We start from the raw sequence: 22,358 nt of genomic DNA, 5'->3' as shown, positions 1-22,358 counted from the left end.
AGTTTTTTATTTTTTATTTTTTTAAGTATTATTGTCCTATTTCTCTAAACTTTGCTTAGGTAGTTTTCATAGTTAGACTTTGAATATTTTTTTTGAAATTTTTTGTGCTATCTTTTCATGATTTTAGGGTGTTCCTCACAAAATTTCAGCTTATTTTGATATTGTTTGAGTATAGCTGTAGTTTTACCCCCTTGTTAGGTGCTTGTTGAGAAACACATTAATTGCTGCATATAGTGCATGACTAGGGGCAATCCAGGTGATTTACAACCCTTTGATCCTGAAATAGATAGAACCTTTCATAGATTAGTTAGACATAGTGTGCATCCTGGTCATTTTGTGCATTATGAGCATTCTGAGCATTATGTTGAGGGTGATTCTGATTTTGAACATTCCACCACTAATTTTATACTGAGAACATGGCTCAACCTCCACCTCGTGAGAGGACTCTTAAGGATATGGCAGCACCTGATTTCACTTATGAAAGCTTGTGCATTCAATATCCTGATGAGGGTGTTCCATATGTTCTTAAGACTGGACTAATACATTTGCTGCCCAAGTTCCATGGTTTTGCAGGTGAAGATCCTCATAAGCATCTTAAGGAGTTCCATATTGTTTGTTACACCATGAAGCCCCCGGATGTCCAAGAAGATCATATCTTTCTAAAGGCTTTTCCTCATTCTTTGGAGGGAATGGCAAAAGATTGGCTATACTACCTTACTCCCAGGTCTATTTTCAGTTGGGATGACTTTAAGAGGGTGTTCTTGGAGAAATTCTTCCCTGCATCTAGGACCACTGCCATCAGAAAAGACATTTCAGGCATCAGGCAACTTAGTGGAGAAAGCTTGTATGAGTACTGGGAAAGATTCAAGAAATTGTGTGCAAGCTGCCCTCACCACCAGATTTCTGAGCAACTCCTTCTTCAATATTTCTATGAGGGACTTAGCAACATGAAGAGGAGTATGATTGATGTTTCCAGTGGTGGAGCCCTTGGTGATATGACCCCTACTGAAGCTAGGAATTTGATTGAGAAGATGGCTTCCAACTCCCAACAATTCAGTGCAAGAAATGATGCTATTGTTCTTAGAGGAGTCCATGAGGTGGCCATGGATTCATCTTCATTTACTGAAAATAAAAAGCTTGAAGGAAAACTTGATGCCTTGGTCAACCTAGTAACCCAACTTGCCATGAATAAGAAATCTACACCTATTGCAAGAGTTTGTGGTCTATGTTCTTCTATAGATCACCATACAGATCTTTGTCCTTCTTTGCAACAATCTGGAGTCAATGAGCAACCTGAAGCTTATGCTGCAAACATTTATAATAGACCTCTCAACAGCAAAACCAACAACAACAGAATAATTATGACCTTTCAAGCAATAGATACAATCCAGGTTGGAGGAATCATCCAAATCTGAGATGGACAAGTCCTCCACAACAACAACAGCCTGTCCCTCCTTTTCAAAATGTTACTGGTCCAAGCAAGCCATATGTTCCTCCTCCAATATAGCAGTAGCAGCAACAACAAAGACAACAAGCAACTGAGGCCCCTCCTCAACCTTCCTTAGAAGAGTTAGTGGGGTAAATGACCATCCATAATATGCAATTTCAGCAAGAGACAAGAGCCTCCATTCAGAGTCTGACAAATTAGATGGGGCAGATGGCTACTCAGATGAATAAAGCTCAGTTCCAAAATTCTGACAAATTGCCTTCACAAAATGTGCAAAATCTGAAAAATGTGAGTGCCATCACCTTGAGGTCTGTCAACCAAATTCAAGTGCCTCCACAAGTAGCAGCACCTGCACCTGAACCTGTCAAGCTTCATTCTACACCTGAAAAAGAGGATGAGATAGTTGCACAAAAGAGAAAGCTTCTTAACAAAAATTTTCATGCAGGTGGACCTTCTTCCAGTAATTTTGACTTACAGTAGCCTCTTATCCCTTTTCCATTCCCACCTAGAGCAATTCCAAACAAAAAAAAAGGAAGAAGCGGAAAAGGAGATCTTGGAGACCTTCAGGAAAGTAGAGGTGAACATACCTCTGCTAGATGCCATCAAGCAGATTCCAAGATACGCCAAGTTTCTAAAGGAGTTATACACCCACAAAAGGAAGCTCAAAGGCAATAAAAGGATTAGTATGGATAGAAATGTGTCAGCATTGATAGGTAAATCTGTTCCTCACATTCCTGAGAAATGTAAGGACCCAGGTACTTTCTGTATACCTTGCATTATTGGGAACAGTAAATTTGAGAATGCCATGCTAGATCTAGGAGCATCAGTTAGTGTCATGCCTTTGTCCATTTTCAATTCTTTATCTCTTTGACCTTTGCAATCTACAAATGTAGTGATTCACTTGGCAAATATAAGTGTTGCTTACCCCGCAAGTTTCATAGAGGATGTGCTGGTTCGGGTTGGTGAACTTATTTTTTCTGTTGATTTTTATGTTCTTAATATGGAAGAGGGATTTTCCCATGGTTCAGTTCCAATTATTTTAGGCAGGCCATTTATGAAAACAGCCCGAACCAAGATAGATGTTTATGCTGGCACATTGTCTATGGAATTTGGTGATATTGTTGTTCATTTTAACATTCTTGATGCCATGAAATATCCATCTGAGGATCATTCTATTTTTTGTGCTGAGATAATTGATCAGATTGTTGATAATTATATGTTTGATTTTGATTTTGTTCTTTATGGTAGGAAACATCCATTTTTATCTCATCTGTATACTTGTCATTCCTTATGCATTGAATCTGAATCTGAGTTTGAATTTGATCCTGTGTCTGATTTTTATGCTGAGAATGAATCTGAATTTGAATTTGGTTCTGATTTTTTGGGTGTTGTACCTCTTGATGTTGATTTTTTAGAGTCAGAATGCACTAACCATGTTGCAGGAAGTACATCTACTTCTGACTTGCTTTATGAGGTACAGGCTAAGGAACCTTCTTCTTCTCCTACCATGGTTCCTCCCACTGTTCAGCCACCACCCACACCAAAGTTGAAGCCCTTACTAGCAACCCTCAAATATGCTTACTTGGAGGACAAGGAAAAATTTCGAGTGATCATCTATGCCTCCCTTGATGCTAAGCAAGAGAAGAAGTTGTTGCTAGTTCTCAAGAAGCACAAGAAAGCCATTAGATGGACTTTAGCAGACATTCTTGGCATTAGCCCATCTACATGCATGCATAGGATACTTTTAGAGGATGGAGCTAAGCCAGTGAGGCAGCCACAACGGCGACTCAACCCCGTCATTCTAGATGTGGTGAAAAAGGAAGTGACCAAGCTCTTACAAGTTGGAATCATCTACCCCATTTCTGATAGCCAGTGGGTGAGTCCAGTCCAAGTGGTTCCTAAGAAGACAGGCCTCACAGTGGTCAAGAATAAAAAAGATGAGCTTATCCCCACAAGAGTGCAAAACAACTGGTGAGTCTGCATTGATTATAGGAGGCTGAACCAGGTAACCAGAAAAGATCATTTTCCCTTGCCTTTCATTGATCAAATGCTTGAGCGCTTGGTAGGTAAGTACCATTACTATTTTCTTGATGGTTTTTCTGTTTATCTACAAATTCATATTGCTTATGAGGATCAAGAAAAAACCACATTCACCTGTCCCTTTGGGACTTTTGCCTATACGAGGATTCCCTTTGGCTTATGCAACGCCCTTGGTACCTTCTAGTGGTGTATGCTTAGCATTTTCAGTGATTTTTTAGAGAGTTGCATAGAGGTGTTTATGGATGATTTTACAGTTTATGGATCCTCTTTTGATACATGTTTGGATAGTCTGGATAGAGTTCTTAGTAGATGCATTGAAACTAACCTTGTGCTGAATTTTGAAAAATGTCACTTCATGGTAGAACAAGGTATAGTTTTAGGGCATATCATTTCCAGTAGGGGCATAGAGGTAGACCCTGCAAAAATAAATGTTATTTCACAATTGCCTTACCCCTCTTACGTGAGAGAGGTTCATTCTTTTCTTGGTCATGCAGGGTTTTATAGACGCTTTATCAAGGATTTTAGCAAGGTGACCCTTCCACTATCCAATCTGCTGCAAAAGGAGGTGGAGTTTGATTTTGATGACCGGTGCAAACAGGCCTTTGATTGCCTCAAGCGTGCGGTGACTACCACCCCTATCATTCAGGCACCTGATTGGACAGCCCCATTTGAGCTAATGTGCGATGCATCCAATTACGCACTGGAGGTTGTCCTTGCTCAAAAGATTAATAAGTTGCCTTGAGTGATCTACTACGCTTCCAGAACTTTGGATGCTACTCAAGCAAATTACACTACCACAGAGAAGGAGCTATTAGCGATAGTTTTTGCTCTTGAGAAATTTCGTTCATATTTGCTTGGTACTCGTGTTATTGTTTATACTAACCATGCAACTCTGAAGTACCTGTTGAAGAAGGCTGAATGAAAGCCTAGATTGATCAGGTGGATGCTTTGGCTCCAAGAGTTTGATTTAGAGATCCGCGATCGGAGTGATGCACAGAACCTTGTGGCTGACCATCTGAGTAGGATTGAGCGTGCGTCTGAGGACTCACCCATTCAGGATGATTTTCCGGATGACCATTTGTACATTCTGTATAGTATTTTTGATTCCTTCCCCACTCCTTGGTTTGCTAATATTGTGAATTATCTGGTTGCTTCTGTTTTTCCTCCCTTAGCATCTAAAGCTCAAACTGATAAAATTAAGAGCGATGCTAAGCATTATATTTGGGATGACCCTTATTTGTGGAAGTTGTGCAGTGACCAGGTTATTAGGAGATACATTCCGGACCATGAGATTGACTCAGTCCTGCAATTTTGTCATTCTTCCACACCAGGTGGTCATCTTGACATATAGAGGACAGCTCGCAAGGTGCTTGACTGCGGTTTCTATTGACCCACCATCTTCAAGGATGCGTGGAGAATTTGTAGCACTTGTGAGCCTTGTCAGAGAGCAGGCGACTCACCTTCATGGAGACAGCAAATGTCTCGACAACCCATGTTATTCTATGAGGTGTTTGATGTCTGGGGTATAGATTTTATGGGGCCTTTCCCTGTCTCTTTTGGTTTTGTTTATATTCTCCTTGCGGTTGATTATGTTTCAAAATGGGTGGAAGTCAAACTCACCAGAACTAACGATGCTAAGGTTGTTTTGGATTTTGTTAGATCTAATTTGTTTTGCAGGTTTGGAGTCCCTAGAGCCATCTTTAGTGATCAAGGCACCCATTTTTGTAACAAATCCATGTATGCCTTGCTCAAAAAGTATGGGGTCGTGCACAAAATTTCCACACCATACCACCCCCAAACTAATGGGCAGGCTGAGATTTCAAACAGGGAGATAAAAAGGATCTTGGAGAAGATTGTGCAGCCGAACAAAAAGGATTGGAGCACCAGGCTAGATGATGCTCTTTGGGCGCATAGGGCTGCCTACAAAGCACCCATAGGAATGTCTCCTTATCGGGTTGTCTTTGGCAAGGCATGCCATCTTCCTGTAGAGATAGAGCACAAAGCCTATTGGGCTGTAAAGACTTGCAACTTCTCTATGGACCAGGCTGGTGAGGAAAGGAAGTTGCAACTAAGTGAGCTAGATGAGATTCATTTAGAAGCCTATGGGAATTCCAAATTCTACAAGGAGAAGACCAAGAAGTTCCATGACAGCTTGATAGCTAAGAAGGACTTTGTGGTTGGACAAAAAGTTTTATTGTATAACTCTAGGCTCGGACTCATGAGTGGTAAGTTGAGGTCAAAGTGGATTGGTCCTTTTGTGGTGACTAATTTTTTTCCTTATGGTACAGTTGAGATCAAAAGTGAATCCATAGATACAAGCTTCAAGGTCAATGGCCACTGGCTGAAACCATTCCTCCTTAGTGGATGTAGTGGTGGAGGAGACCTCCTTACTTCACCCTACTTCTTTTCTGCCATGACTTGGGGAGTTTTCTTTCTTCTGTCTCCTTCTTTACTTTTATTGCACTTGTCCAAATTTTATTGATTGCTTTGATTGTTCTTGATCTTATGATTGTGCTACATTGAGGACAATGTGTTGTTTAAGTGTGAGGGGGGAGAAGATTGTTCTTTAATTTTGTTGGGTATTCTAGTTTAATTTTATTAGGTTTTCTAGTTTAAGTTTTTTAGGTTCTAGGTTAACTTTGTTATTTTGGTTTTATGTTTGTGTACAACATTGCATGTTCCTCTTTGAATTTTGGGTTATGTAGAGGTAATGTGTAATTTTTTTTGAATAGGAGTTTCTTGGAATTTTGTGAATTGAAACCCTTGTTTTTCTCTACATGTCAAGTTGGTTTTGAAGGTTCGAATTAAAAGTGATAGATTTATCCTTGGTGAGAATTTGAGCCATCATCATCTATTTTATTCGGTGTGTTTTGCCCCATTGATTGCTTGCACAATAGCCTTGCCTTGACTCTTGTTGATACTTCTTGCTTCACATGCATGTTGGGAGATGATTTAGGCATTTTATTCTTATAAGCCTCTAGCCAAATGAGCCTACCCTGATTTAATTCCTTTGATAGCCCCTTTGAGCCTATGTTCCCCTTTCTTTGTTTTAAGCTCATTACAAGCCTTAAGTGAAAAACCATGATTTCACCCTACCCTTAAGGAATTTTGGAGCTTTGGAATTGTTTTGGAAATAAGTGTGAGGGGGGGGGGGGGGTATGTTTCATTGGATGATATGTTTTTGTTAGCCATGCTTGATGATGTATTTTGGCCATGCTTGATGTATATACATATATTGCCTAATCGTTGCTTTATTTTTCAAATACTTTCAATTGCTACTGTTCACGTTAAAAAAAAAAGAGAGAGAAAAAAATAGAAAAAGAATGAAGTTGAATAAATGAGGTCTTGGTTTGAAGACTTGGATTGGTTTAAGGACTTGGTTGATTTTGTTTTGGGTTTACTTTTTAATTTTGGTTTTGGGGTTTACTACTTTTTCTTACTTCCCACTTATTCCCCATTGCTCCTCTATTCCTTTGGGTTTTAGCTACTATCCCATTCTTTCATCTACCTTGTCCTTGACCCCATTACAACCTTAAAAGACCTTTTGATCCTCATGTTCATGTGTTTGTGATGTGGTTGTCAATTTTAGAGTCTTGTCAAGTCTATGTGGTGTTTGTTTTCATGGGTGCTTTGAGAGTAAACAGTAGCCTAGACACTTGAGAGATATAGTGCATATCTTGTGAGGCCTTATCACTTTTCATTCTTGAGCTGATTGACTATCTTGCCATGTTTGAGATGCTTGGATGATTTTCATGATGACCTTAATTCTTTAACTCTTTACGTGTTGGATGTTACCCATTCTTTTCATTCCATGAGATTCATTGAGAAATATGTAATTGTTGTTGTGTCTGATTGTTTCTCTTTAATGTCTCTGGATTTGTCCCTTGCTTTGTTTTTTTTTTTTTTTTTGCCCAGGAGTGCAAAAAGCTAAGTGTGAGGGGATTTGATGTGTCATCATTTTCTCCTATTTCTTAACCCTTTTTGTCACCATTTTAATTATTGATTAACCTTAATTGTCAAATTAATTATGCAATTTTATCATTTAGGCCTATTGGACTAATTTTGTGTTTTTAATTTAATTTCAGGAGAATTATAAGCAATTGGGCTTGAATCCAAAATTGGACTTGGACTTGAAGAGAGTAGACTATTTTATTCTACCAAATCTTATCTTATCTAGATTTTATCTCATCTAGATATTATTTCATCTAGATTTTATCTTATTATATCTAGATTTTATCTTATCATATCTAGATTTTATCTCATCTAGATATTATTTCATCTAGATCTTATCTTATCTAGATCTTACCTTATCTTATCTAGATTTTATTTAACAGCACCAAGGTTCTAGTTTTAGGGCTCTCTCTCTCTCTCTCTCTCTCTTTTGTTTTAGTTTTAGAGTGCTACTCTCAATTCGTTTTAGTCTCTTTTTTGTTTTGGAAGAATAATTCTAGTTTTCTTCATTTTCTACTGATTAATGGAAGGCTAAGTGATGTGCCATCATTTTCTTCTATTTTCTAAACCCTTTTTGCACCATTTTAATTATTGATTGGTCTTAATTGTCAATTAATTAGGCAGTTTTATTATTTGGGCTCATTTAGCTAATTTGATGTTTTTAATATAATTTTAGGAATTAATGAAATATTGGGCTTAATCCGGATTTTGGTTGTGGACTTGAAGAGGGCAAATAAAGCAGCGCTTACCTTAGTTAATTTCTAATTAGGAAATTTCGCAATTTTATTTTATGTTGTTCAGTGTTTATTTCGTTTTGGGCCAGAGTATTGTAATAGGGCCCAGTGACTTTGAGTGACTCTTTTTAAATAGCTGCCTTGGGATTCGTGCAGGGCATTCTGTTATGCTATTTTCATTATTCAGAGCTTTGATTTTAGGTTTTCACATTTTTCTGTTCCCTTGTTACGGTTTTCGTTCTTAATGCAAATTTCCGTTTCCTGCTTCTAATTACGAGTTCATTCTTGCTTCTTCTTCTACTTTCATTTACGTTTCTGTCTCATTTATGTTTCTGTTCATTTACGTTTCTGCTTCATGTTTCATTTGCGTTTTCTGTTTGAATCCATGGAAGGCTAGATTTTCTGGTGTTGTTTCCTTTTGAGGACGAAGCCTAACTCTCTTTGAGGTTTCGCTTGTAATGTGGTTCCCTGGCAGTTTTCCCTTCACCAGTTATCCCAAATTCGTGAATATTAATCAGTGCACGCTTCGTGTTCGATTAATTTCCTCTGAGCCTAACTTGCGTTCATGCTTAATGGACGAAGGGCTAACTGGTGTATGTGGTGCCTAATCACGTATTGACAACCCTAAGTTGATTTTCGCTTAGTAAATTGAAATAGGGTTGAATTAAGTGGTTGACTGTTAGGGGCGAATTCTCCATAACCCAGGATAAGAGAATGGCTTCTAAATCAAAGGAAACAACCCGTTTTTAATATTAGTAATTTCGTATTCCAGTTTACTTGTTCTGCTCTTTAATCACAAAACAAACAAACCCCCCCTAATCGTTACTGTTATTGCAAGTATATTATGAACAATTGGTGTGTCACTGCTCGTTGGGAAACGACCTAGGATCACTTCCTAGTTACTGCATTTTCATGTTTATTTGATTCGGGTACGACCTCGATCACTTAGTCTCCAACGTTGTTTTCTCTTGAGGATCAAGCACAACTCTCCTTGAGGTTCTATTATTACTATTAAATTCTGATCAGTTTCTCCTCTTCACCAATTATTATGTATTTGTTGCTATTAATCCATGCATGCTTAGTGCTTGATTAATTGTCTCTGCACTTAATTTACGTTCATGCTTAATGATCGTTTATGATTAATTGGTGTATGTGTTGCTTAATCACATAATGAATGCCTTATATTAAATTTCACTTAGTAATTTAATTTAGGGTTGGATTAAGTGGTTGAACTGATGAAGGATAATTTCTCGTAACCTAGGATAAGAGACTTGCTTGTGAATCAAGGGGAAACAACGTGTTTTAATTCTGATATTTTTTGCTCGCTGTTTAATTTACAAAAACAAACAACCCCCCTCAATTCGTTACTGTTTTATTACTATTTGTTATGAACGTTTGATTGACCATTGCTCGTTGGGAGATGACCTAAGATCACTTCCTAGATACTGCATTTTTAATGTTTATTTGATTCGGGTATGGCCTCGATCAGTCCACTTTTGGCCTTTTTGACTATTCAAGCAATTGTTGCCACCACAGTTGTTTTTGGCTTTTCAATGCCTCTATCTGCGCCTACTCAAGCAGTTCTAGCTTCTCCTTCCTTTGCGCCTGCTATGTCGGCCCCCTCAACTGCTCCTGCTACTACTCCTCCTTCCATTGTCGTGCCATGTTAGTTGCTATTCATGAGTTAGCTTAATGTTGAATATTTGCAAGGAATTAGTGCTTTACCTCTAATTTATGGTTCTATTTGTAGAAGTTGTACATATTTTTCTGTGTAGTGTGATTTTATAGAGTAGATACTCCAATTTTGTGAATTAATGTTGAATCCAACTCAGTTTCAGGCCAAAGAAGAGAAGATTCAAGTAGCTGATGACTTGCTCAACGAGGCAGATCCACTTAGCAAGTGTCATCCGCTTAGCGAGGCATCCAACTCGCTTAGTGGATGGGAAACCCAAGAAGAGAAAGAGTCAGAGATGTGCTTGTCCAGCGGGCAGCCAACCCACCCACCGAGGATATTGTCTCTTCTCGCACTCAGCACACCCAGTCTCGTTAAGCCAAAATTCACTTACTCTCGCTTAGTGAGCCTTTGGAAGCTGAAAGGTCCAAGAACCTTTAAAACACTGAAGTTGGTGGAAATAAAAGGGAGAGTTTGCATTTGGAAGCAAAAGAGACACAAGGAGAGCAGCAGAGAGAGCTTAGGCCAAAAAAGAGAGAAATTTAGGGTTTAGAGTTTTTACTTTCACCAAAAGCAATTCCTTTCTTGTATTTTGAGTTTTTGCTTGTAATGAAAGGCTAAGCCTCTTTGTTGGGGAGCTTTGTTGAACAATCTTGATGTAACACGCTTACAATCTATTTAATGTTATTTTTCTATGTTTATTTCTTCTATCTATGCTTATTTTATATGTTTGTGGCTTGATCACCCATTTATATATGTAGTTAGGATTTTTAGTATTGGGAAATGCTTTAAAACCTTAGAACTTGGTAGAGCAAGCTAAAAATCTGTATGTCTAAGAATGGAGTGCGGTGATCTAGTCCATATTATGTTGTAGGCTTAATACAACTCTTTTAGACTAAGTTTAAAGAGAGCTATGCTCATTCACTAGAAAAATCTTGGTTTGAGTAGTTTCTCAGCATAAGAACACTAGGATAATGTTAAATAGAGAAAAATACATATTAAACATCAAGAGAAATTCAGTAGAAAGACCCAATGCTCTTTACTTGATAGTTTTCACCTTATATAGCTTTAAATATTTTGTTTATGTTTAAAAATGTTTTCTAGTACATAACTCAATATTTACCTTGCTTTTAATCCATACAAATGTTTGCATACTGAATGTACATGGTATGAGTGAAACAAATTCCTTGAGGATACGATACTCGGTCTTACCATTTTATACTACTTGTGCGAATCGGTACACTTGCCGACAACAATCCGCAACATGCCACTACTTAGTGTTGGTGTGGCAACTATGAGTGTTTCAGTGGATCTTCTTCTTTAGCCTTGCCAATTTCAAGTCTGTCTGTCTTGCCGTTAGCGGCGCCTGCCTCATCTTCTCACCCAAGTGTCTCACTAGACCATGTTTATACTTCTTGTGACATGAATTCAATGTGGAGCATGGGCTATAGACCGGAGCAAAAGACTTCTATTGACTTTGTGTCCCCTTTTGACCAAAACCTTAATCGACAGTTGGGGTACAAAATTCAATTGATGTTGCGAAGGTTTTCTTTCAGAGGAGTTTGGCGATTTTGGAGGAGAATAGACAAAGGCACCAAGAAGCTCTAAACAAAGTTGGGTCTTTAGAGACTGAGGTCGCCAAATGGAGAGTCTCGAGGTGGCCAACGCTACTATCGCCCTTGTTGAGGCTATCTGATTTAACCACTAGCTATTGTCCGGGGTCGGCGATGTTCTTGCTAAGATGTTGCACACAAGGCTGGATAATGACAAGGTGTTTGGACGATGTAAAAACTTTTTGAAAGAGATGAATGGTTTGGCAAGTAGTGTGGAGTGCATTGCTGAAGAGAAAAAAAAGCTTATTGCGATAGTGGCCGAGTCTGCTAAAGTGATTATTGACCTATTAGCCCAACTAAAAAAGTCAGAGTCCAAGATGAAGGAGTTTGAGCTTGAGGCGGCGAAGGAAAAGGAAGTGAACAAAGAGCTTGAGAAGGAGTTGTTGGCGTTTAAGAAGGAGGCCATGGAACAACATGAGAATGGATTCTACAAGGCCATCAGGTAGGTTGAGTTCTTCATTAATGGTCTTGACTTATGTCTTTTTGACCTGTTTAAGGAAGTGAAGGATGATGAACTGCATGACGAGGAAGACATTGCTGCAAGGGAGCAAGATGCTGATGAAGAAGAAGATGATGGGGCCAATGTTTAGGCCATGCTTTCTTTGTTTTTTCTTTATTTTTTTGGTTTTGTGGTCGTACTGGATTTGTAATTTTGACAATATGTTTCTTCCTCTTTAATGCATTTCCTTTTTTATTGTTGTCATAACTTGCTATGTCACAAATTTACATGCATGTTGTAACCTTGTACTATTACCATTTTTAGCCTTTGATGCTTGTTGTAGAGTGACGAAGGTGTTAGGCGCGACTTTAGCTTTCTTGACGGGTTTGTATGAAATAGAGAATGAGATAACGTCTGATAATCTCGTGTTTGATTTCAACCTAGTTGAAGGTCTGGGCAATTAACTTGGTGATGTTCCCTTTTGCTTTGCGGAGCTTCTCACCTAAGTTCGTGAGGACTTACTTTGATTTTAACTTGGTTGAAGGTCTTACCAATCAACTTGGTAATTCTCCATTTTCTCTTTGCAGAGCTTCTTACCCATGGCCGTAGGGAATTACTTGAGTTTTTTTTCGAGGGCGAAAAGCTTACCAAGGGCCGACCTTGGGTATGTCGAGTTAAGGCTCACCAAGGGAGGACTTTGGGTTTGAGGAGCCTTGGAGATTCATCGAGACTCACCAAGAGTAAACCTTGGGTTTGACGAGCCTTTGAGATTCGTCGAGGCTCACCAAGGGAGCACCTTGGGTTTGACGAGCCTTGGATAGTCAACGAGGCTCACCAAGGGTAGACCTTGGGATTGACAAGCCTTAGAGGGTTGTCAAAGCTCACCAAAGGCAAACCTTGGGTTTGAAGAGCCTTGGAGATTATTCGTTGAGGCTCACCAAAGGAGCACCTTGGGTTTGACAAGCTTTGGATAGTCATCGAGGCGCACCATGGGTAGACCTTGGGTTTGATGAGCCTTAGAGAATTGTCAAAGCTCACCAAGGGCAGACCTTGGGTTTGAGGAGCCTTGGAGATTCATTGAGGCTCATCAAGGGCGGACCTTGGGTTTGACGAGCCTTAGAGAGTCATCGAGGCTCACCAAGGGCGAACCTTGGGTTTGAGGAGCCTTGGAGATTCATCGAGGCTCACCAAGGGCGAACCTATGGCTTCACAGAGTACTAAATGAAATCTTAAAATCTTACCAAAGCTTAGCATTTGTGTGCTTCTATTTGATCTATCAAATGTAGGTACAATGCATCCATCTTATGGCATATAAGACACGTCTTTCAAACTTTGTAATATTTGCATTAATTCAAAATATTTGAGGGTCCTAGTTTGTCTTATGACTTAGTAGGATTGATACTCAAACTGTTTAAGAATATTGTATGGATATTTAATAATAGTAGCCTCATGTCTTGTAAAAATAACGACCAAGTATGACAAACATACGATGAAAGAGCAATGCTTAGTAGAGAGGGATAATAAAAATGAGTCATCTAGGGAACCCCAATATTTATAGGTGAAGGTTCATTTTGTGAGTTTTTCTCAATGCACATATAAGTTCTACCTATCACATGATGAACAACATTTGGTGAAGGCTTCTCGTTAGATGGAAGACTAGAGCAATGAGGAGCAAACTTGTTAAAGAGTCTAACTCTAGCATAATCATAAGAGGATTTATCTTTTTGTACATGATCTCTTCAATCTCATAAGGGTAAGGTCTTCATATTCTTATTCAACTTTCTCATTCCCTTAGGAGTAACAAGATAAAAGAATTGACTACCAAGCAAATGAGGCAAACATACATTCTACCCTGTAAGAGGCTAACTTTATTTTCAGGCATAGCTAAAATCCATCTATTGCTAGAACTAAAACATTGGACTATTTCTTAGACTGTCTATGTTTAGCTCTTCTATGTAGAATGTATGTCGAGGGTCTAATCTATCCCAATGGAATGTAATCAACAATAAGAGCCATGAGTTCTTGCTTGTTGAGAGGTGAGATGAAACGCATGTAATTAGAAGGTATTATAGTTCTTCTACAGACTTAAGCACGTGCAGAATAGTTGCTCCTACCATAAGGGGTATGCTCAAAGATGAGGGAATGATGATTAAGAGCTACAATCAACCTTGGACCAAAAAAATGTATGTTAGGCTTGCATGATAGAGTGTGCATTTCTTCCTTTGAAAGAACATCACATAAGACATGAGAGAAGGCATCAATCCTAGGTAGGGTTGTCCGATTCAAACAGAACTATGACGAATTATTCAAACTGCATTTGTAGTTCGCCTAGACTGAACTAAACTATTAAACATTTCAAGTAAATTGAACCAAACTATTTTAAATGTGGTTCATGTTGAACTGAACCGGTTCAAATTGAACTCCTCTCTAAATTGTTTTGAACTGTTCTGATTGAATTGTTTTGAACTATTCTGATCGAATTGTTTTGAATTGTTTCGAACTACTCTAAACTATTATAAACTACTCTAAATTGTTTGAATTGCACTAAACTATTTTTAAGGTTCATTTGTTTTGAGAAAATAGATTTTTTATTTTGACTTTTAATTACAAAAACAATACATATTATTTTAATTTTGCTTCTCATTTTTGCCTTGATTTGTGTTAGAAAAAAAATAGAATTAGATAAGTATTATAATTAATAAATAAGTTATAAAAATGTTATAAGAACTCATTATAAAAACGCGCGTTCAATTTTTTATGTATTTTTATTGTAAAGATTTTTACACTATTAAATAATTAAACATTTATCATAAAAGTTGGCAATTTTCAAATCAGTTATTAATTACTTTTCAATGAACAAAAACAATTTATTTTAAACTTTATAACTTTTATTCAAATAGATATATAATAAATATATGTTATGAATGAGAATATTCAAATGGACCAAAATAACTTCGTAACAGATTCTATTGTTGAGTAAATTGATCAAAGACAGGGGCACACGATCCTAACAGCACGAATGTGAGAAGGAGCAAGAGAGAGAAGGCCTGACATAAAATATTCCTATGATACTGTATAAAAAGGGAGCTAATTGCCAATTATTGGAATAAAATGTGGTGATCCAAAATCTCTCTCTCCCTCAATTTCTCTATTCTAGTATTCCAGACTATTTTTAACTTCCCCAAAGCTGTTAGCTGAATTAAGTTGATTACGTTTCACCATAGAACTTGGGTATTTCATTTCACTATTGTATTGATGTGTTGACAATTAGTGAATGATACTTGATTTCCATTTTTTCATATTATTATGTTAAATATTAACTGAAATACCCAAGTGATATTACAATATATAATGTGATTTTGCAAAGTCAGAACTAATCAAGTAAACTGAACTAACCAAGGAAAAGCTTAAAAGGAAAAAGGAAAACAATAAATAGAATTCTGTGTATTGAAAGATTAATTCTCAAAATTAGATCTTGATTTGTATAAATAATTATATATACACATATATAACAACTAACTTCCAACTAACTATTAGTTTTAACCAACATAACTAACTTCTAACTAATAATAAAACTAACTTAACTTCCAACTAACTAACACTAACAAGAAAAATGACTTTATTAGAAAAAAGTTTTTAATTATAATTTTATTAGAAACAGGATCGTGAAAGTTGAAACAAAACACGGAAGCAGTGTCGAAGGGTGAGCTACAGTCACACTGCAATGTATTGCCGTGATTTTTTAAAAATGGTTCATTTAAAGGTTGAGTTCAATTAACACTTCTTTTCGAAGTGATTCAATTTTTAAAAACTAAAGTGAATAATAGTAAGTTCTTAATAAAAGAGTTCGTTTTTTTTAGCAGTTCATTATAGTTCAACATCAGTAAAGTTCAATTCAATTTTTTTTCCACCCCTAATCCTAGGAACTCTCATCTTCCATATATAGTTTGACTAAGTCAATATATATGACTGCACACATTCTTGAGAGTTTTCTGTCAAGGGATGCATGACTTTTCATCGATTATTGCACCTTTGCCATTCTTCAACTTGCTTCCTTTTTAACCCATGATAGAATCTAATATTCACCTATGAATTTCTTGGGGGTTAAAAAACCACTAGGAGGGCCAAGTTGAGATGATGTCTCAATATTATCCCGTCTAAAATCATTAATTGGCCTTTGCACAAGATATGTAAGTACTCGTGAAAAGACTTGAGGGAGTGATACAAATCGAGCAACATCGATCAGACAAAGGAGTGCTTCCAACTGTTGCCAACTTCCTTTGTTTTTCTTGTTTATCTGCATCAGTCACTGCTTCTATCTGCTGTTGCTGTGTCTGATCTTGTAGTTGAAGTTGAGTCTGCATCTGAACAAACTGCACAAGATCAATTTGCATCTGAAGTTAATTGTCTATCTTTTATGGACCATATATTTACTTTTTTAATATGTAAATATAAGAGGACTTTGACATTCAAAATAAAAATATAAGAGGACTATATCCACTATTAATTTTATCCCGAATCCATAAAATCTCAGTATCCATTGCGTGCTATACTGAAAAACTAAAATTTATTTTAATCTCTTAAAAATGAATAAATCATCATTTTATTTTGCAGTGACCGGACCGGTCCTTTAATAATATCTAAATTAAAATTATTTTTAATACCAAATTTTGACATCAAATTATATAGGGGGACATTTTAATGTAAATAAATTATATTAAAAGACCACTTTATTTTCAAAATTGACTTTTTGTATGTATAAAAAAATTTCTTTGATTGATAACTTCAAATTAATCTCTTAAAAATCATAAAGATCACCGAAACATTACTTTTATCAATAAAAAAATTTATGCATATATTCGGTTATCTCAAAAGCTCACATCAAAGTATCACATATGATATACTTCTTATTACTTTTTCTTGGGTACATATATTTATCCGTCTAGATTATATTTTTTTTCTTTTATAATTTTAAATTTATAATTTTGATTCTCTTATTTTTATATCAAAATATTTAATTTCTTTCTTTTCTAGAAAAATTAATTTTAATTCTTTTATCAGTTGACCATTTAAAAGTTAAATATTATCATTGAATTTATTATCTCTTATTCAAAATTAAGGTTGTAAACTACTAAGACATTTGACTTTTTTGTTAATTTTATAAGCATTGTTATATATATATCATAAGTTAAGAAATATATATTTAATTCTATTTTTAATTATTTGCTGTTGATGGGTATGTTGCGTATGACGTGTGATTATTCTTTACTATAACTGTAACGTTCGTTTTGGAGTAAATGTCTCTGGCTGCGCCCGGGTCCACGTACAATTATACAACCAAAAGAAATAAGGGCATAAAAAATACATAACTTGCAGCAAGTATATCCCATCAAAGAAGCGTTGCAGAATGGTAAAAACAGTGGACAGTGGCTCTACGTCGACCACCGTTAGAAGAAGAGTAATTATATTATTCACTCCTTATCAATTATTGGTTGTTTTTATAGATTAACTTAGTTTTTTTTTTCTTCTATCATCTTTTAAAAATCTCACTCCCAACACTTAACAAATTCAAGAACCTAAGCGTATTTATTCATATATTTTTCTTCAACTTTAAATCATCTTTCCTTTCTCTTTGGTTTCTTTGATTCTTGAATTAACTTATTTCACAGTTATTTTAATTTCTTTATCAAACACGATCGCATTGTCCTAGCGTCAAAGATAAGGGTAAGATATATACCCCCCAAAACCCCTCTAAAAATCTGAAGTAAGAAATTGCGAAATTCATTTTTTTCTTCTAATTTATTTTTTAAATATAATTTAGTCCTTTAATTTTTTTAAGTTTAATTTGATTCTTTAATTTTTAAATCAATTTAATTTGATCCGACAATTTAAATTAGATTAACGATATTAAAAAATAACACTTCATAACTGTTTAATATCGTTACTGAGTTATTCTAACTTATCACAAAATACACATTTTTTAATATTGTCAAATTAAATTTAGAAGATAAAATCAAATTGAATTGATTTTATAACTTTAGGACATTAAATTGAAAAAAAAATTAAAGAATCAAATTGAACCTAAATAATAAATTAGAGGAAAAAGATAATTTTAAAGAAATATAAAGGTCAATTTATGGAATTATTTATTCATAAAGTCTGATTATATTTAGTGTGATTGTATACAGTTGAATAATAATAGTAAATGATTCCTATTCGAATTTGATAAATTGTATGCATTGTAAAATGATTTTAAATTCAAATCCCATTTGTGCTGTGCTGTATTCTTACCAATGTTTTTGACTTCATAGAATTCGATTCCAATGATGATACGTGGATAAATAAATAAAAACATATAACCCGAAAGTCATGCATGAACCATAGATAAACCAACTGCACATCCTAGCTCTTGAATTCAATTCATGAGTCGGAATCAAAAAGGGGTTAAAATTAAAAAGGACAAGCTGTGGCGTATCCAGGTCCACTGAAAATGACCCTTTTGGTTGCATGTACCTTCCTTCATTCCCACCCTTTTCCATTGTTCATTATAAATAATTGTTGCACTTTGTTTCTGGCAGCAAACACAACTCCACCACTATTATACAACTATAATAATAACGGCTGCATAGATAGCACACTTAGCCATTAGTATCCAACTAAAACCGCAACACTTTGATTTTTCTCTTATCTCCTTTTCTCTTCTATAAATATGGCTCATCTGAGCCACAAGACCTTGGTTTATCTTCCAGAAATGAGGCCTGAACATGAAGCTGAGGAAGGCCAACCCAGAAAAAGTCTTGGTTCTTTTTCTTCTTGGCCTCATCGTTTGGAGAATGTTTTCCCCGTTTATGCCATGGGAACTTCCAACCCTGCAGTCTTGGATTCTTCACTTCACACTTCTGATTGTCTTGATCCTATTTGGGATGCTGTCAGAGAAGAAGCCAAGTTAGAGGTACCCATAAAAGTTTTTCTTTCTTTCTTTCTTTTTTTTATGCATTATGTTCCCCCACCTTTTTCTTTGGTTGCACTTTCCGAGTCTTGCATATTGGATGCTGCCCATGCTAGTGAATCTTGGGCTAAAGGGACAGCAAGAGAAAAAATGTCGGAATAGCAGAAATGAGAATGAAAAGATAAATGTGTGGTCATACAATAAAGGATTGCTGGATAGGATACAAAATGATTCTATATGAGAAAATATTAGTGTGACACCAATTGAAAAGATGACAAAAAACCGGTAAAGGTAGTTTGGAGTTTGGACACATACAAAGAAGACTACTGAAAACACCAATGAATAGGGTAGATTGCATGATTTTTACCCAAGGGGGAGAGGGAGATCAAGAAGGACAGTGGAGGAAGTTGTTAAGATGGATCTCGTAGTGAATAATATCTCTAAAGATTTAATTTTAGTCAAACCAAATGGCATTGTGTGATTTATGTAACCAACCTCACCTTGTAGGATATGGCTTTTGTTGTTGCTTGCATATTGGATTCTGAAAATTGGATAATTGAGAAGTTCATGGATTGTTCTGTTCTGTTCTTGTTTCCTCTGAGTGTAAACTGTATATAGTTATATGATGAAATATGCAGTTAGATGATTCATTTTGCATATTTGATGAGTGTTGGAGAACATTTACATGTTTCATATGCATCATGATATACCATTATTTGTGTGCAGGCAGAAAAGGAGCCAATTTTGAGTAGCTTCTTCTATGCCACTATTCTGTCTCATGATTGCTTGGAGCAAGCATTGGCTTTTGCTCTTGCCAACCGACTCCAAAACCCTACTCTTTTGGCAACTCAGCTGATGGATATATTTTCTAATGTGATGAAGCATGATAAAGGTATCCAGCAATCCATTCGCTTGGATATTCAGGTAACGTATGCCCTTTAAGTATAGGAATAGGACATAATCTTCATCCTTTTTGTAAGTTTGGAATTTGGATTATCTAATAATCTAATTTGATTCATTTTGGTACTATTTTCTGACCAGGCATTTAAAGATCGGGATCCTGCTTGTTTGTCATATTGCTCAGCACTTTTATATATGAAGGTAAATCTTTTTGTAGTTCATCAAGTTTCAAGTATTATGCACATGACTTGCTTTAGTATGTTTTTTTAAATCCTATAATATGAATATTAAGTAAAGGGATTCGATTGACATCTCTTTCCTCTATAAAATGAAGGTTAGAAATGTAAACATTATGATGATGCTATATACAAAGGAGTGTAACCTTTTAACATCACAATTAGTTTAGTACTATGCTAGGATGGGGGTGCTGTTAGTTAATGTTTCTGCATCATCTAATAATGGAATTGACATGTTCATTATGGTGAAGCCTTTGATTGAATAGCATGGTGCTTCATGCTTTATGGAACATTCAGAACATTTTTTTTCTATATTTTGTGCCCCTTCCACAACTTTTCGTTTTTGTTCTTTGGATTTATTCTCTGACAGGGCTACCAGTCTTTGCAAGTATATCGAGTAGCTCATGCTTTGTGGGGCCAGGGACGCAAAGTTTTGGCCTCAGCTTTGCAAAGTCGAGTTAGTGAGGTAGTGTTTGCACTTGGTAAAAAAAATGGAGAAATATTTCGTAAGGGTATTATTTTTGTTGCTGATGATCCAACCCTTTATTTTCTCTACTGCAGGTTTTTGGAGTTGATATACATCCAGGTATGTTAGGTTAATCTTTGCATGCAAATATAGAAATACTTTAGTATAAATCATTTGACAATTTTAACATCTAAAGGGAAAATGTTCTTGGGAACTGCTAGGAAAGCAATTGCAATATATCTTGGCAGAAAGAGTCAATCTGACTGCCAACTAATTTTTCTGTATACGGGGCTTATATCTTTTAATATTTGGAAGCATGTAAAAAATGTAAAAAAACTTCGTACCCCATTGCCCAGAGGCTCTTCGCTATGCGAAGGTATGGGGGAGGGATATTGTACGCAGCCTTACCCTTGCATATGCAAAGAGGCTGTTTCCGGATTCGAACCCATGACCAACAAGTCACTAAGGCACAACTTTACCGCTGCACCAGGACAGTTAATTTCTTTTTTAAAGCTAGCTATCTCTCTTATTCAAGATATTAAAAGCATTATGGTTACTTGTATCGTCAAACTTTACACTTTCATGTTTGTTTTATAGCTGCAAAAATTGGGGATGGAATTTTAGTAGATCATGGGACAGGTGTTGTTATTGGTGAAACAGTTGTTGTTGGAAACAGAGTTTCATTGATGCAAGTGAGTGATGTTTTCTCATTCATGTCTTCTATTATCATTTTTGGCTAGTTCTTTTGTGATGTTCAGTTCAATTACAAATTCAATTTTTGCTGTCCTCTGTTGTGAAGCATGCATGGATAGAATTATACTTGGAGCAACTTTATGGACGCTGTCTCTCATAAGTCATACTATATTTTCTCATATTTATGTGTCACATAAAGATTAGCCAAGTTTATGGACACAGTGTGTGTTTGGGATACAGATAGTACGACTTTCAAATCCCAACAGTGAAGTATGTCTCTAGTTGGATTGGGTTCAACGGACGGACGTTTGAAGGCTTCAAACGTCAAAACAAACATAGCAATAGTGTCTCATACCATATTTTCTCATATTTATTGCACAAATTCAAATTCAATGATATATTTGATTCGACAGGGTGTAACTTTTGGCGGCACGGGTAAGGAAACAGGTGATCGGCATCCCAAAATTTCTGAAGGTGTTCTAATTGGAGCACATGCAACTATACTTGGGAATATAACAATTGGTGAATGTGTGATGATAGCTGCTGGCTCCCTTGTGTTACAAGAGGTTCCTCCTCACAGGTAAATGTAGATGAACTTTTAACAATGTTTTGCTTTGCAGCTTCTACCAAGATATGTTTTGTAATAAAGGAATTGTTTCTTCTGTTAAAGCATTGTGGCTGGTGTACCAGCAAAGGTTATTGGAAGAGTACATGAGCATTATCCATCCTTAACCATGCAGCAAGGTAAGCAATAAGAGCATGCCTTGCCATTGATATTGATAATTCCTTTCTTGTATTGTTATTAAGTGGGTTAAAATTTAGATTTTTGACGAACTTCTCCAAAGATACTATTTGATATTGAATTTGAATGTATATAACACTTTGAAATGAATGGACAGATGAAAATAAGCATCTATCGGAGGAGTTTTTCTATAGCAAAGATGAAACCACAGAAAATTACTACATAAATTGAGGTGCTGAAAAAAAATAGAGGCAAGTGAAGAGAATTGCAAATAGAAATCCCGGGTTGAAGTACCTTAGATTTTTCACTGAAAATTTCAAGCTTCAACAAGAGCTTGGTACATTGAGAATTTTGGAGCACAATCTCAGTCATGGAAAGTATTATTCTTAGCATTGGAGTCTCTCAACAGGGGATTTCTCAGCCTTTGCATTCTAAAAGGATACATAACCCTATAAATAAAATTTCAGCAAAGAAAA

General features: G+C 36.2%; 1 protein-coding gene and 1 non-coding gene across 2 annotated transcripts; one reads left to right on the top strand and one right to left on the bottom strand.

Moving 5' to 3' along the window:
* Positions 1 to 794: 794 nt before the first annotated feature.
* On the bottom strand, positions 795 to 901 carry LOC114391345. Its single transcript, XR_003662136.1, has one exon. It is a non-coding gene; the product is annotated as a small nucleolar RNA R71 (small nucleolar RNA).
* Positions 902 to 18,340: 17,439 nt separating this feature from the next.
* LOC114389731 (serine acetyltransferase 2-like) lies at positions 18,341 to 22,128 on the top strand. The gene is made up of 9 exons (XM_028350479.1): positions 18,341 to 18,848; positions 19,572 to 19,769; positions 19,887 to 19,946; positions 20,352 to 20,447; positions 20,543 to 20,567; positions 21,045 to 21,139; positions 21,554 to 21,720; positions 21,811 to 21,884; positions 22,040 to 22,128. Exons 1-9 carry the CDS (start codon positions 18,606 to 18,608, stop codon positions 22,111 to 22,113), a joined length of 1,032 nt encoding a protein of 343 aa, XP_028206280.1. The 5' UTR covers positions 18,341 to 18,605; the 3' UTR covers positions 22,114 to 22,128.
* The last annotated feature ends 230 nt before the right edge of the window (positions 22,129 to 22,358 follow it).

The sequence above is a fragment of the Glycine soja genome, chromosome 16 (assembly GCF_004193775.1).
Source record: "Glycine soja cultivar W05 chromosome 16, ASM419377v2, whole genome shotgun sequence".
In the NCBI taxonomy this organism is placed as follows: Eukaryota; Viridiplantae; Streptophyta; class Magnoliopsida; order Fabales; family Fabaceae; genus Glycine; species Glycine soja.
The sequence above is the reverse complement of the archived record's forward strand: the minus strand, read 5'-3'. Positions and strand labels throughout refer to the sequence as shown.

What these genes read in the sequence shown, in the direction of transcription:
- LOC114389731 (XM_028350479.1), top strand. Translation starts at nt 18,606, where the DNA reads ATGGCTCATCTGAGCCACAAGACCTTGGTTTATCTTCCAGAAATGAGG. An exon ending in GAGAAGAAGCCAAGTTAGAG is followed by an intron (nt 18,849 to 19,571) that starts GTACCCATAAAA and finishes ATTTGTGTGCAG; the next exon opens with GCAGAAAAGGAGCCAATTTT. An exon ending in ACAGAGTTTCATTGATGCAA is followed by an intron (nt 21,140 to 21,553) that starts GTGAGTGATGTT and finishes TTGATTCGACAG; the next exon opens with GGTGTAACTTTTGGCGGCAC.